The 15,065-nt window shown below is 32.7% G+C and overlaps 1 protein-coding gene across 1 annotated transcript; it reads left to right on the top strand.

Annotated features, from left to right (window-relative positions):
• The first annotated feature begins 12,676 nt into the window (after positions 1–12,676).
• On the top strand, positions 12,677–15,012 carry LOC116145376 (transcription factor DIVARICATA-like). Its single transcript, XM_031430831.1, has 2 exons — positions 12,677–13,141; positions 14,416–15,012. Exons 1-2 carry the CDS (start codon positions 12,789–12,791, stop codon positions 14,753–14,755), a joined length of 693 nt encoding a protein of 230 aa, XP_031286691.1. The 5' UTR covers positions 12,677–12,788; the 3' UTR covers positions 14,756–15,012.
• The last annotated feature ends 53 nt before the right edge of the window (positions 15,013–15,065 follow it).

Raw genomic sequence — 15,065 nt, 5'->3', positions numbered from 1 at the left:
GTTAATATCCGAAAAGAATTGGGTCTTCAATGATTCTTCCAAGTTTAATTCATTCATGGAAATTGAGTGTTTGGATTGAGAGAAAGAACATGTAGAATTTGGAGAAAATCATAGCGTTTTCTAATTGTCTATGATACTTTTCTGGGCCAATGGGCCTTGGAGACTATTGGGCCTCTTGGTTGGATTTCTCAACATTGTTCTTCAGATGTTCAGTAGATCATGAGCCTAACATCAATTATCCAATGAGACTTAAAGGTCCATACTCAGCGCACAAGTAGACTTTGACAAAACATTTATTTTTAATTAGTCTATTTGCATTAAATGGGTAGTATAATGGGAAAAAATTTATATATTTTTTATAACTCATAAAATCAGAATTTGTATATATAATGTCATATTTATAATATTAAACGTTAAAAAAAAAAAAAAAAAAAAACTTTTCAGATTTTTGCTAAAATTAGACCTAACAAAATGGGCGGGTAGGGTGGATACGGGTCAAGCCCAAGGAGTATGAATCCAATGGATACTAACTTAAAATGGGTCGGTTCTAAACGGATCTAGCTAAAATAGGTGAGATTTCAAGGTGTAGAAACTTAGTCTTAGCTCCATATTTCTATTTTCAAATATGCTACCCCCAAATCTCTTTTCATAAACTTTCTCTCATAATCCGATGTGATAACTTGTAATTAGTTAATTCGTAATGAATCTCACCTGATAAATTACGATTCACCAATTATAAAATATCACTTCAAAATAGTAAAAAGAGATTATGGATATAATATTACTCTTCTTCTTTTCTTTATAAAAACTCAGTTTTGTCAAATTGATGCTGTCCTTGCAGCGAAGATTGCTAGATTTTCAACCTAATAAAATCATTGGATCGTAATTGACGGCTGAAGTGGAATTTTGAACTGTGTATAATACTTCCAATCTAATATAATTACTAATTCTAACTTATTCTTGCAATGATGTCGATGCAATCATTGAAATTTATATTAACCATGTCGGTAGAACATTTGAATCATTGAACATTCGGTGAATTTAGACTGTTTGATTTGAAAGAAAGTTGAGAGAGAGTTTCTACTAACGAAATAAGATTAATACTGATATTCTTCCTCGTACAGTCTTGAAGAAAAATTTCAAACAAAAGGTTGTCATTTCATATACTATTCCTAAGAATACTTTTTGTACTACTTTTGAGTTTTGTCATGTTATAAATCCTTTTTCTCCTATCCTATTGTGCTTAATATTATCCATCAGGCAATCTTATTTTGACAAAAAAACTAGCATAGTGTTACTACAACAATCACTACTGTCCTTGGGTCATGTGTGCAAAATTGAATTTAATATTATATTCCATTAGAGTAAACGACATGTTCCCACCCAAGGTTTGAAAAAATGACAAGTTTACACTCTTAGTTTCATAAATTTCAGATTTTCACCCTTAAACCAATACAGTTAAAGATTTTTAGGTTCTGACACAAGTCTAGAGAGTGTTATTACCATACTGCCCTTGACAAAAAATTAATAATCAATCCACAACCCAAAGTGCATCGATGCATTTTAGTAGGAGGCGTCACATATTAGCAAACGTTGGCACCTGCTTTTTCTACCGTTTTACAGCGACAACAACTTTCCTTGTCACCACCAAACTTCTCCCCAATCCTCACACACCAAAACCCCACTCATCCCTTCCTCGCAAATCGCCAGATTCAGACCGATTTGTGATTCGCACATCCATCCCTCCCGTTTCGACCAATCTTGACCACCAAAATCCACCCTCTCACCACCCATAGACTCATTGGACTCTCCTCTTTAGAAGCCCCAATAGCCCAAACCGTGTTAGCTCTTTGATTGCCAACGACCTCCTCTAGGGTTTCCTGCAGTTTTTTGTGAATTTGGGTTTAAATTGAAGTTTTTCTAGAGTAGATTGGGGGAATTGGTTGTGTCTTTGGAGTGTGTGATTGTTTTGTAGTGTTTTGGGTTGTTTGGGTGTTTTTTTTCTAGCCGATTTCCTCTCGCCGACGACTCACCATCCCTTTCCCTTTCTATGCACACCAGGTGTTCGAGTATTTGCCTCAACAAACAACCAGTCACTGCACGAGTGCATGCAACCTCATAGCGCATGCACAAGAGAAGCGCATCTTGGCTCAAATACCTTCCCATCCTTGATTGCACCTTATTTTTCATACAATTAGATAGACTAAGAGTTTTTTATTTTTTTTGTCACTTCACTTATTTTCAATTTTTACTATCTATCTATTTATATTTATTTATTTATTATTAAAATTTGAAGTTTTTTTAGTAATTTATCTATTGCGAAATAGAGTAAAAAAATCAATATCTAATATTAAAAAGCAAGGAACACTATTCCTTAAATATGAATAAATAAATAATATATATATATATAGATATATATATAATATATATATATATATATATATATATATATATATATATATATATATATATATATTATATATATATATATATATAATTTTCTATTTATAGGGACAACAACTGACACTAAGACTCATTGGGCCGCGCCTTACTCCTCACTAAGTTTACCCAATTTTACTTCATTATTCACCATAGGTTCAATCCTTTTCTTAAACCTAAATCCCACCAAAATCATTCTCAAATTAAAAGTTAAAAGATAACCATAAAAAGCTACTATGCTAAAGGATAAGATTACTTAAATTTTAATCTTCAAATTATGGTCTACCAAATTGACCAAAGACTAATAAATCCCTAATTGACTATGGCATTCACCATCCCTTTCTGTGCACAGCAGGTGTTTGAGGATTTGCCTCAATGAACACCTAGTCATTGCGTGCACGTAACCTCCCCAGCACGCACACGAGAGAAGCGCATCTTGGCTCAAACACCTTCCCATCCTTGATTGCACCTTTCCTAGCCCCAATTAACTGGTTTTTTGACCAAATTTTGTCGTTTCTTATCGCCATTACCTCACAGCACAACTATCATTTTTAGGCCAAATCGGCGTGATTTCGACACTGTTGATACCCCACGACCCCACCATCTTCACGTCCTTGACTCCCTTCAAAACCCCCAACTTTCCTGACCGATTGAACGGGGGTTCTGAAACTCGAACTGGACCAACCGGTCTAATTGGTCTGACCGGGTTTTGGTCATTTGTCCGATTCACAGAAGGTTGAAAGCCGATTTTTCCTAATAACTCAGTATGGACTATTGTTAGACCAGCGTAACAGTGTCAGATTGCCGGTCCAACTGGCTCGGGGGCAAAAGCAGTTCAAATAAAACAAAATCCCTAGCGTCCCAAAAACCAATCCATTCACCATTTGACCTTCAATTCTGCGATTTTTAATTCTCCTGAGTTCGTCAATCTTTGTTCTTCTTCCCTTCCTATCGGAAAACTGTTGACAAATGATTTGAGAACTCATCTTGCTACTCTCCATCTACCATCAGCTGCCAGTTGTTGTTTATATCAAAGTTCAAAATATTCTGTTGGATTTTGAATTTCGTACTTCATTACTTCTTCGTAATTGCTTGTTCTTGAATCTTGAGGTCAATATTCGATGCCTTTGCAAAGTTTGTATCTTATGTTTAGAACCGTTTTTTCTTCTTCGTAATCCTACTTCGTTATTTCTTCGTAATCGTTTGTTCTTCATGTTAATTTTTGTGTGCACTTGGACATTGATGGTAGAGTGTTTCCACTTTCCAGGTCGACAATGTGTTCAAATCTTGTGGGAAAAGCCTTAGGATAATGGGTTTTTTTTTTTTTGGAGATTTCTGAAATCTGAAAGGTAGATTAAAGATAGAGAACTTATAGTTGTATCCTTTGAAAACATTTTTTGGTAGATTGAATCGATTGATATTGAGTTGTGACTTGTAGTTGCTAGAGATTCTATTATGTTTTTGCTCACAGTCGAGTTATTTGATTGATTTCATTTTTCATGGCTTGTGACTGTTATAATGATGAATTTTGTATATTTAGTTTCACTGTTGAGATTTGAGAACTTAGAACTATTTTCAAACGATTGTGTTCCAAATTCCACAGTTAATATTGCTTTGTTTGGTTTTCAACTATTTAGTTTTGCATTGTTATTTTTTGCTGATGTCATCAGTCTGATTGACGGGTTGGACCGCCCAAACTAGGACTCGACCACCTAGCTGGGTCACCCCCAGTTCGGGTTTTAGAACATTGGATTGAACCAATTGTTTGCCAGTCACCACCAACCCGATTATGTTGCACTATTTTCCTTTTTTCGTTTCAAATTTAATGTAGTGCAAATGACCACTTTACCCTTTAACTGTTATATTAATCAATTTTCTGTTAATTTAAGGGTGAGAATCTAGAATTTATGAAACCAGGGGTGGAAACTTGCCATTTCGCCAAACCTTGAGTGGGAACATGTCCTTTACTCTATTCCGTTTATTAAACTTTACACATATGTCCCTTTCCAAAAAAATCAATACAACAAGCACTACACTTAGATTTGTTGGATTTGTTGCTAAAATATCAATATTAAACCTCAAATTTCTTACGAATGGTGAATGAAACGAGGAAAAAGAAAGAATCAAATTCATTTTTCATACAATCCCTCTCTTAGATAAGACTAAGAGGTTTTTTTTTTTTTTGGTCACTGTTATGCCTTATCTATATCTTCATTCAAATCATAGCACCTTTATCGATCTTCATTCAAATCTCAGCAACTGCTTATCTCTATGTTCTTTGGGTTTCTTATCTTGTTATCTCATTCTTGTTGTTCTTGTTATTATCTTGTACAACTCCTACTTATCTTCTTATGTAAATTTTCTATATATGTTGATATTGTAATTCAAGCAAGACACAAGAAATATAGAATATTTTTCCAACCTATTCTTTCTTTTGCATGGTATCAGAGTTGTAAGTATTGCATCTCAAGATCCTTAACACGCTCAAATAACTATGACCAATCCTATTGTTTCTTCTCCAAATGCCCATCACACCTTATCTGTCAAGCTTAATACAAAGAATTTTCTAGATTGGAAAACTCAGTTTATTCCTCTCCTAAACTATCAAAATCTCAACAATTTTATTGATGGCTCCTCACACGCCCCACCAAAAACAATTCTTTCTACCAGCACACTAGTACAAGAAATTCCTAACCCTGCATATCAAACATGGTTCCAAAAGGACCAAATGCTTCTCTCTTGGTTATTGTCTTCTTTAACAAAAGAAGTGTTCCCTTATGTCATCAATCTCTCTACCTCCTCCCAAGTCTGGCAAGCCTTCTCCAATGCCTTTGGTTCTGTTTCTCAAAACCGCCAATTGCAATTAAATATAGAACTTCAAGAATTGAAAAAAAATGAATTATCTGTCAGTGCATACCTTCAGTGCGCCAAATCACTTGTTGATATTGCTGTCGATCATCATGTTACTCCGGATCTTGCAAATTTGAGCATGACCCATGAATACAAGGTTAAAGATAAACTCCATGTTGGTAATGGACAAGGTTTGCACATTTCTCATATTGGCAATGCCTCTCTCCCTTCAGCTAATGGTCAGTTACATTTACATAATATTTTACATGTCCCTAATATTGTGAAAATTTTATTATCTATCCAAAAATTCACAACTAAAAATAATTTCTTTTTGGAATTCTGGCCTTCTCATTTTTTTTATAAAGGATAAGAAAACTCGAAAGCTTCTCCTTCACGGGCCAAGTGAGCACATAATTTATGCCCTTTGTCAACCATCGAATCCAAAACAAGCATTTGCTAGTGAACAACTCACAGATCAGGATTGGCATGTTCGTCTTGGTCACCCTCACTCCCACATTATCAATAAAATAATAAAGGATTTTGGCTTACCTTCTTCTCAAAGCAAATCAAATTCTATTTGTTCCTCGTGTTTCTTAGGAAAATTAGCTCGTCTTCCCTTAGCTTCTGTCGAGCATTCGAGAAAAGAACAATTTGACATCATTCACTTTGATGTTTAGGAACCTAATCCAATGCTCTCTAGTTTAGGACATCATTATGCTGTTCTTTTTATTGATGATTTTAACTGACATACTTGGGTTTATTTTCTTAAAAATAAAAGTGAGGTATTTTCTATTTTTCATAATTTTGAGTCTCCTGTTAAAGACAATTTAACAAACAAATTAAAGCCTTCCATTCTGATTGGGGATGAGATCACCAAAAATTAAATAAATATTTTCAATCTGTTGGCATAATTCATCGTATTGCTTGTCCATATACACATGAACAAAATGGCATTGCCGAACGCAAAATAAGACATTTAGTGGATACTGGCTTGACATTACTTGCTCATAGTCATGTTCCCTTTAAATATTGGCATTATGCCTTTAACGTTGCTGCTATGTCCATTAATGTTTTGCCTACTCCAATAAAAGAAAATAAACCTACACATTTGGTTCTTTTTAACGCCACCCCGAATTACTTGGCCATGAAGCCTTTTGGCTGTGCAATTTTCCTTACAACAACCATATATTTTCATATAGAACAAGATTGTGTGTTTACCTTGGTAACTCTCCCTCTCATCATGCATATCGTCTTGATCTGGAAAATCATCATGTTTATCTTGCTCGTCATGTTAAATATAATGAAAAATTCTTTCCTTTTATTACACAGCTTGCTACTTGCACTCCGGTGTAGCCTACAACTTCAGTATGGCTTGAATTAGAAGGGCATAAGGACTCTCACTTGGTTCCATCGAGACTTCTAGGTATCAATCCAACTCCTTTATTTCCTCCTCCTCTTACTAATTCTAATTTCACTTAAACACTATCCCCTTCTAATTCTGCCCCACATGACCCACTATCTGATACTATTTCACTGCCAACAAATCCTTCCCCACCATCCAAACCCACATCATCGCCTTCACCTACTTTATTTCTTACCCATGCTATTGTTTCTAGACCAAGCACCATGCAAAAGACGTACAAATCTCATAGCAACAACTGCCTCACTCAAACCTGATTTTCTTCAAACCGAACCTTCCTCTTACACTCAAGCCTGACTATATATTGAATGGCGTGAGGCTATGCAAGCAGAAATCAATGCTTTCCTTGCCAATAAAACATGGGATTTAGTACCTATACCCCTAAAAAAAAATATCATAGACAGTAAATGGGTGTTTCAAATTAAAAGAAAGTCGGATGGTACAATTGATCATTATAGGGCACGCTTGGTTGCCAAAAGATTTAAACAACAGAGTGGGCTTGACTACACTGAAACTTTTAGTCTGGTGGTAAAAACAACCACAATCCGCACAGTCTTGGCCTTATTTACTCTCTTGGTTGGCAAACACGACAACTAGACATATCAAATGCTTTTCTTCAAGGTTTTCTGGCTAAAGAAATATTCATGGAACAACCAACTGGATTTGTTGATCATGTCCAATCAGACCTTGTGTGTCAGTTGAATAAATCTCTTTATGGCGTGAAACAAGCCCCTCATGCTTGGTTTCATCGCCTTGGTGAATTCCTACTACAAATTGGTTTTGTGGCTTCACGTGCAGATGCCTGATTATTTATTTTGAATACTGACAAATCAAAATTATTTGTTTTGGTCTATGTCGATGATATTCTTGTAATAGGTTCTAATCCACAACAAATTTCTTCGTTTGTTCAGAAGTTTCAAGTAGTCTTTCTTGTCCGCGATTTGGGAACTCTTCATTACTTTTTGGGAATATAAGTACAATATTTGCAACAAGGAATACGGTTGTCCCAACAGAAGTATGTGTTGGATCTTTTGAACTAGATAGGGATGTCTGCTAGTAAACCTTGTGCCACTCCTATGGCCAACAGTCCTCCGCTCAGTCAATATTCTGCTCCTTCAATCTCGGATTCAGAGTCCTACCGCAAAGTTATCAGAGCTCTTCAGTATATTACATTGACACGACCGGACATAGCATTTTTTGTTAACAAGTTATGTCAATTTATGCATTGTTCTAATGAAGATCAATAGAAAGCTCTCAAAAGGTTGTTGTGGTATCTTCACCATACTATTTCACTCGGCCTGTCCCTCTCCAAGGATTCAAATTTGCAATTGCAAAGTTTTGCTAATAGCGATTTGGGGGGGGGGGGGGGGGGGGGGGGGTGTTGGCGGTTGCCCTGATGATAGACACTCTACAAATGGCTACGTTGTGTACAACTTTATGGTGTGATAATATTGGAGCACTTAACTTCTAATCCTATATTTCATGCTCGTATAAAGCACATTGAATTAGACTATCATTTTATTTGCGAACTGATTGCTCAAGGCAAGATTCAAGTTAAACTTATTTCGAGTGGTGACTAGCTTGTTGACATCTTCACCAAGGCGCTAGGACGCAGACTCTTTGAACGACTCCAAGACAAACTGCGACTTTTGCCTACAGAATCGACAGCTTGAGGGGGCCTTATCTATATTTTCATTCAAATCACAGCATCTTTATCTATCTTCATTCAAATCTCAGCAACTACTTATCTCTATCTTCTTTGGGTTTCTTATCTTGTTATCTCATTCTTGTTATTATCTTGTACAACTGCTACTTATCTTTTCATGTAAATTCTCTATATATGTTGAAATTGTAATTCAAGCAAGACACAAGAAATACAGGCTATTTTTTCAGCCTATTCTTTCTTTTATAGTCACTTCACCTAATTTTCAATTTCTACTATCTATTTATATTTAGTTATTTATTATTATTTAATATCAAATTTATTTTAGTAATTTATCTATTGTGAAATAGAGTAAAAAATTCAATATATAATTTTAAAAAGCAAGGAACATTGGTCTTTAAATACGACCCAAAAAAAATACTGTATATATAATTTTCTTATTTATAAGGACAACAGTTGACACTAAGACTCATTGGGCATCGCCTTACTTCCTACTAAGTTTACCCGATTTTACTTCATTATTCACAATAGGTTCAATCCTTTTTTTAAATCTAAATCCCACCAAAAACATTCTCAAATTACAAGTTAAAAGATAACTATAAAACTACTGTACTAAAGGGTAAGATTACTTAAATTTTAATCTTCAAATTATGGTCCACAAATTGACCAAAGACTAATAAATCCCTAATTTGACGGTGGCATTTAGTCAACCAATCATTTCCACTATAAAAAAACTCATTCATTCTCAGGTGTCCTTCCAACACCCACCCTAACCCCATTGAAATCCAGCTCAACAATGATATTTTTTTTATTATTTTATTATGAGAAAACTGTTGTGGTGACGCGGAAATTTAATCTTATCCAAAACTTTGTTGGACTACGACTGCTTTAGCACAAAACTGGAGTGCAGTTTACGTGTCAACTAAGGAAGCCGCCACGCGGATGGAAACCTGCAAGTTACGATACATCCAAAGACATTTTAACACTTTCTAGAAAAAGGCAAAGGAGGGAGGAGCGAGGCGGCTTGGATCTTCAAAAAGCAGTTATAAAATGACAGACAGGTGACAACGCTGTATAAACGTCACCTTCCGACAGGCGGTTGCCGACATCACGAGTTCACACCACCACACCATGCCACTTCACTCCAATCATATGAATTCTTATTGATTAAGTCCAACAATTTTAACCACAAACTGATAAGTGATATTACTTAATAAATTAGCATTAATATATTTGAGGATTTTTGGTTGTATTTATTTTATGAACCTATTTTATGTTTTTCATTTTTTTTACCTCATAAAATAGGTGTTTAAATATGAAATTTCTGTTTTTATTTTCACAAAAAGGAGAATTTAGAAGTAGGGACGATAAACTTCAGTTTAATCAATAGGTGTTTACATAATTCAATTTTTTTTTTTTTAAATAATCTCTCATTTTCTATAGAATAAAATTTAGTTTCTAATCAATAATTTTTTTTTATCAAAAATTGCAAATGAAAATTAAAAAAAATTGGTACATTACTTTAAAATGAATAAAAATAAATAACAATATGAGAGAATCTATCAATTGTGTAGATAATAAATTTTTTTATTTTTAAAATATTATTTTCAAACAAATATGTCTGTTTCTAATTTTTGTTTTACAGTTACTTTTAATATATATATTTTTTAAATGGATTTACAAAGTTCATCAACAATATTCAATTGATTTATAAAACTAGATAATATAAATTGAAGATAAAATACGGTGAATGATATTGTAAAACGTCACGTCATATTGATAACTTGTTACAAGCCACACTTTTAATAGTATCCTTTAATATTGGAGACAAATTTTATCCAAATGAAATTAAAAAAAAAAAAACCTTAATATCTAATGCATGTAACTAAGCATATATAATTTAATCATAAATCCATTAGTTTTAAGTCGTTTTCAAAAACTTAAAAAAAAAAAAAAATATACATATATATATATATATATATATCCTCTTGAGATTATCAAATTTTTTTTTTTTAACAAAAATATAAAAAAATCCTTAATAGAGCATATTTAATAATTTCAAAAAATTATTGAAATAATTGAGATCTATCGATCTCCCTAAAAATTGATATAAAATTAAAATTTTTGTTCTTTAATTGGAAAAAAGAAAAAATTAAATATTATTATAAGGTTTGTTGGGACTTTTTCTTTCTTACTTTTCTTTTTCGTTTTATTTATTTATTTTATTAAGCATAGGTCTTGTTTAAGTCAATTAAAAAAAGATCAATCATAATTAAATAAATATAAAACCAAATGTTGATAATTACAAGCTTTTGACTTTGATGAATTAGTCATGTTGGATACAATACTAAAACAAAGGTTAATTTTGGGATTAAAAAAAAGATATGTATACTTTTTCAAAATATCCAGTCAAAAGTGTAAAATAATAAAGTTTAGGAGACGAAATTAATATATTTATGCATAAAATTTTAAAAATTTATACGACAGGGCCATTGGTAAGTTCATTCCCTGTTAAATGTTATAAATTTAGGGAGAACGACATTTTCCCACCCAAAGTTTGATGAAACAATAGTTTCCCGTCCGTCAAGTTTCAAAATGACATTTTTTCACCCATCATTAAGTTTTGTTAGTGTTTTTTATTAATATTTAAATGAAAAGACGAAAATACCCTTAATATTTTATTTTTTAATTGGTTTATTATAAATTAAAATTTAGTTAATTCAAAGTCTTTATTCGATTATTTATTAGTCCAAGTATAAATATACATTTTTTTTCTTGTTTATTTAATTAATTAAGAATATTGATTTTTATGTTAATTAGTAAAAATGAAAAACATTATAAATAAGATGTGATTATTGATACATTATAAATAAATATTAAGATTATTTAACTTTAAATAATTTTATAACATTACTCATAACTTTTAGGTGGGTTAACTATTTTTCTTTTTAAAATTTTTAAAATTTACTTTTTGGCTAATTAAAAAATAATAAAAAATTTATAAAGTAAAATATTTAAGGGTATTTTCGTCTTTCCAGATAAATATAACGAAAAATATAATAGAACATAACGAAGGTGGAAAAATGTCATTTTGAAACTTGATGAATGAAAAAAGTGCCGTTTCGTCAAACCTGGGTGGGAAAATATCGTTCTCCCTTAATTTTAGTTGATAAGTCCTCTTTTGTACAATAATACTAGTCACACTGTTATTATTCACGTATGTTTAGTTACAAGTCCATCGTAAATACACACCATTCAAGGTTTGAACAATAATCTGTTCATTATTGTTTACTGTTATAAGTTCATTATAAACTCTTATATTCCTGTATGTTTGTTTACAAGTTCAACATTCTAATACCAATACATAATTTTTCACAACCATTTAATTTATTTTGTAATTTAAAAAAAAATTATTAAAGAAAAGTGAACAATTTAAATTGTCTCAAGTGAACCCTAAAATTTCTACTTAATTGAATTTTTGTTTACAAAATTATTAATTACCTAAAGCATTGTTTAATTAGATGAGAGAACTATCTTTAGGTGCTTGAGTAGTTCGATAAGGACTCTTAGGTTTATTATTCAAAAGAACATGAGTTTGAGTTCCTTTTCGATTACTAATAGGGTAACTACTAGATGTCTTACTCAATCGATAATTCTAGAGTTTTAAAAGATTAGTTAAAGTACATGTAATTTGATTTAGATGTCTTGATCATAAAAAAAAAAAAAATAGTAATTGGTTAGAGTTGGACTTTACTTAGAGGGGAAAAGGACTGCCCTTCCAGGATTTAGAAATTGAAAAAGATTTTTTTTTTTGCTAAATCTAAAAATTATATTACGAAAATGAAATACATAACATAAAAATGAAAATGGTGTTTTTAATTTGTCTACAGAATATTTTTGTCAATTTATTTTAAAATAATTCACAAATAAGGTATAAATTATATTGAAAATGCTTCAATCACTATGCCTATTGAGGAGATATTTAATTATTTATTTCATCTTAATTCATTATTTATTTATTAATTACTATGATGAGGTGGATATAAAGTTTAAGATATTATTAAAGTGGTGTACAAATAACGTGATAGATAAGAGTTTATATGAATTTGGAAAAAGAAAAAAGAAAAAAGAAAAAAAAATAAATAAAGGAAGAAGAAAGGAGAAGGTGTTGAGAGAGAGGAAATAACAGGTATAAACAAAAGAAATGTCCAATAAAAGAAAAAACGTGTGAAATTAGGAGTCTTTAGTTGTTGCTTCCATAACCAAACAAAACTCCAAAATCCCCCTTGAACTCATTATAAATACCTCAACTCACTCTCAAAATCAAATCTCCCACCAAACTCAACTCACTTCAATACCCCATTTCCCCATTCAATTAATCCATCAAAATCCTTTTTCTTTTCCATTTACTTCCATATGTATCAAGACCCCAACTCCTTTCACTCTTCTTCTCCCTCCACTCCCTGGAACCGCCTTGAGGACAAGCTTTTCGAACATGCTTTAGTTTTGTACCCCGATGAAGTTCCCGATCGCTGGCAAAAGATCGCCGATCAAGTTCCCGGGAAGTCTCCTCTCGATGTCAAGGAACACTATGAGGTGCTTGTTCATGACGTCGCTGAGATTGACTCCGGCCGAGTTGAGTTGCCGTGTTATTCTGATGAGTCGCCTGATTGGGACTCCGCCAGTCAGATCTCCTTTGGCTCTAAGTCTGTAAAGCAGGGCGAGCCTGAGAGGAAGAAGGGTACTCCCTGGACTGAAGAAGAACACAGGTATGATTTCGAGATTCAATTTCTTTTTTTTTTTCTTGTTATTGAATGATGATTGAGTATCGGTTTTATTTTGAATGATTTCTTGTTTGAAGATGATTTTATTTTATTTTTTTTAAATTTCTGGGTTTTCGTTTCTTCAAAGTGAAGAAACTAACCACAGCTAATGGTGAACTATAAATATTTTTTAATTTCATATAATTTTATTACTATTTTAAAATCTATTTTTAGGGGTTTTTTTTTTTTGACTTGTTTGGCTGCTCCGAATGTGTAGCAAAAAGAAAAGGGGCAATATTTTCGTCTGTTGCAATCAATTACTTTTTTCTTTGTTTTTATAAACCAACAATAATATACCCAAATCATTGCTTTTGAAAAAGTTTATTGAATCAAATGGATAAATTTTTTTTATGTCGTTAAGCTTATTAAATTGTGTTTATGTTTAATTGGTGCTTGGACGCTGCATTTTGTTAAAATGTTATATTGCTAAACCCCAATATGATTCTGAATATGCCTACTGTGTTTACAAGCGCTTCTGGCATCATTAGAAGCAGTAAATTGGTAAGAGCTTTAACTTATTGGAAGAGCATTAACTTAGAGGCACTAATTAAAAGTGCTTTCCAAAAAAACACTCCAAACTCATCCGATATATTTCTGGAATTTTCTGTCTGGGTTGGGTTTTTTTTTATATGAATTCCCAACAAATAGAGTTCCTCACCTTTATGTTCATATTTTAATGAGTTTTAAGTGTTATGTGGTTGAGCAGAGATTTTTAGGTTTATGAGGTTTCAAACTAAGAGACTTAGGGGATATGTTTATCTTTTATAAACTGATTTCCTACTATGTTTTAAAATTTTTTGTCAGCAAAACATAGTGCATATTTTTATTTTATATCAAACTTTGTGGTTTCATTAAGAATAACAAAAGTTTCGTGAAATATGACAAAAAGTTTACATTTCATTACTCTGAAACAGAGTTCATTTGTTTGAGGAGCGCAGTTTTTCTATCGAGTAAACAATAATAGCTTGCAGATTAAATGCTTTCGGATTACTTCAGTGAATTTTTTAACAAAAATGGATTTCCTGATTGATTATTTTCAACATAAATTAACTTATTGTTCTGTCCGTAGTATTGCATAATGCAATTACATGCCAGAGATGAATTTATATCAGTGCTTGAGATGTGGCACTGCTAGGAGTTGTATACCCATGAATTATCAAACTTTTGTCAGCCCTGTGTCATTGTTGTCTCTAGCTAATTTTCAGCGGGTCTTGTAACAGGTTATTTCTGATTGGATTGAGTAAATTTGGAAAGGGTGATTGGAGGAGTATTTCAAGGAATGTAGTGGTGTCAAGAACACCAACTCAGGTGGCTAGTCATGCCCAGAAGTATTTCCTTCGCCAGACTTCTGTGAAGAAAGAGCGGAAAAGGGCTAGCATCCATGACATTACGACAGTGGATACCAAGCCATTAACGCCTCCTGTTGACCAGAACTGGAATCCTTCCCCGGGAGTTCCAGGTCACCAACAACCACCTACATATCAACAGTTTCCTCCACCAAACCAGTTTCCCGGTCAAGGAGGCGCAATGGGGTATCAAAACTATGGCTTCCCCATGTAAAGATACATTAGAGGTGCACACATTGTATATAAAGCAATAGCATGCTCTTTAACAGTCCAATTTGTAAAGTCATGTTCATGTTCTTTTTAGCTAGTAGGGGATTAGCAGTATTGAGAAAGTAAATCTGACAATCTAGGTTGCCGCGTTTTGAAGTATCTGTGGATAGTAGGGAAACAAAGTGGTGAAGAGTTTAGTTGGATTATGTACAAAAACTGAGATTGAATTCAATAGGGATAGGCAATTTTTTCTTAGTTCTTCGATCATTTTACTATATGAGTTGAAAACCTTTCTTGTTTAGATACTATATATA

The sequence above is a fragment of the Pistacia vera genome, unplaced genomic scaffold (genome assembly GCF_008641045.1).
Source record: "Pistacia vera cultivar Batoury unplaced genomic scaffold, PisVer_v2 Contig461, whole genome shotgun sequence".
NCBI lineage: Eukaryota > Viridiplantae > Streptophyta > Magnoliopsida > Sapindales > Anacardiaceae > Pistacia > Pistacia vera.
Note: the sequence above shows the minus strand (reverse complement) of the source record. Positions and strands in the feature narration are given on the sequence as shown.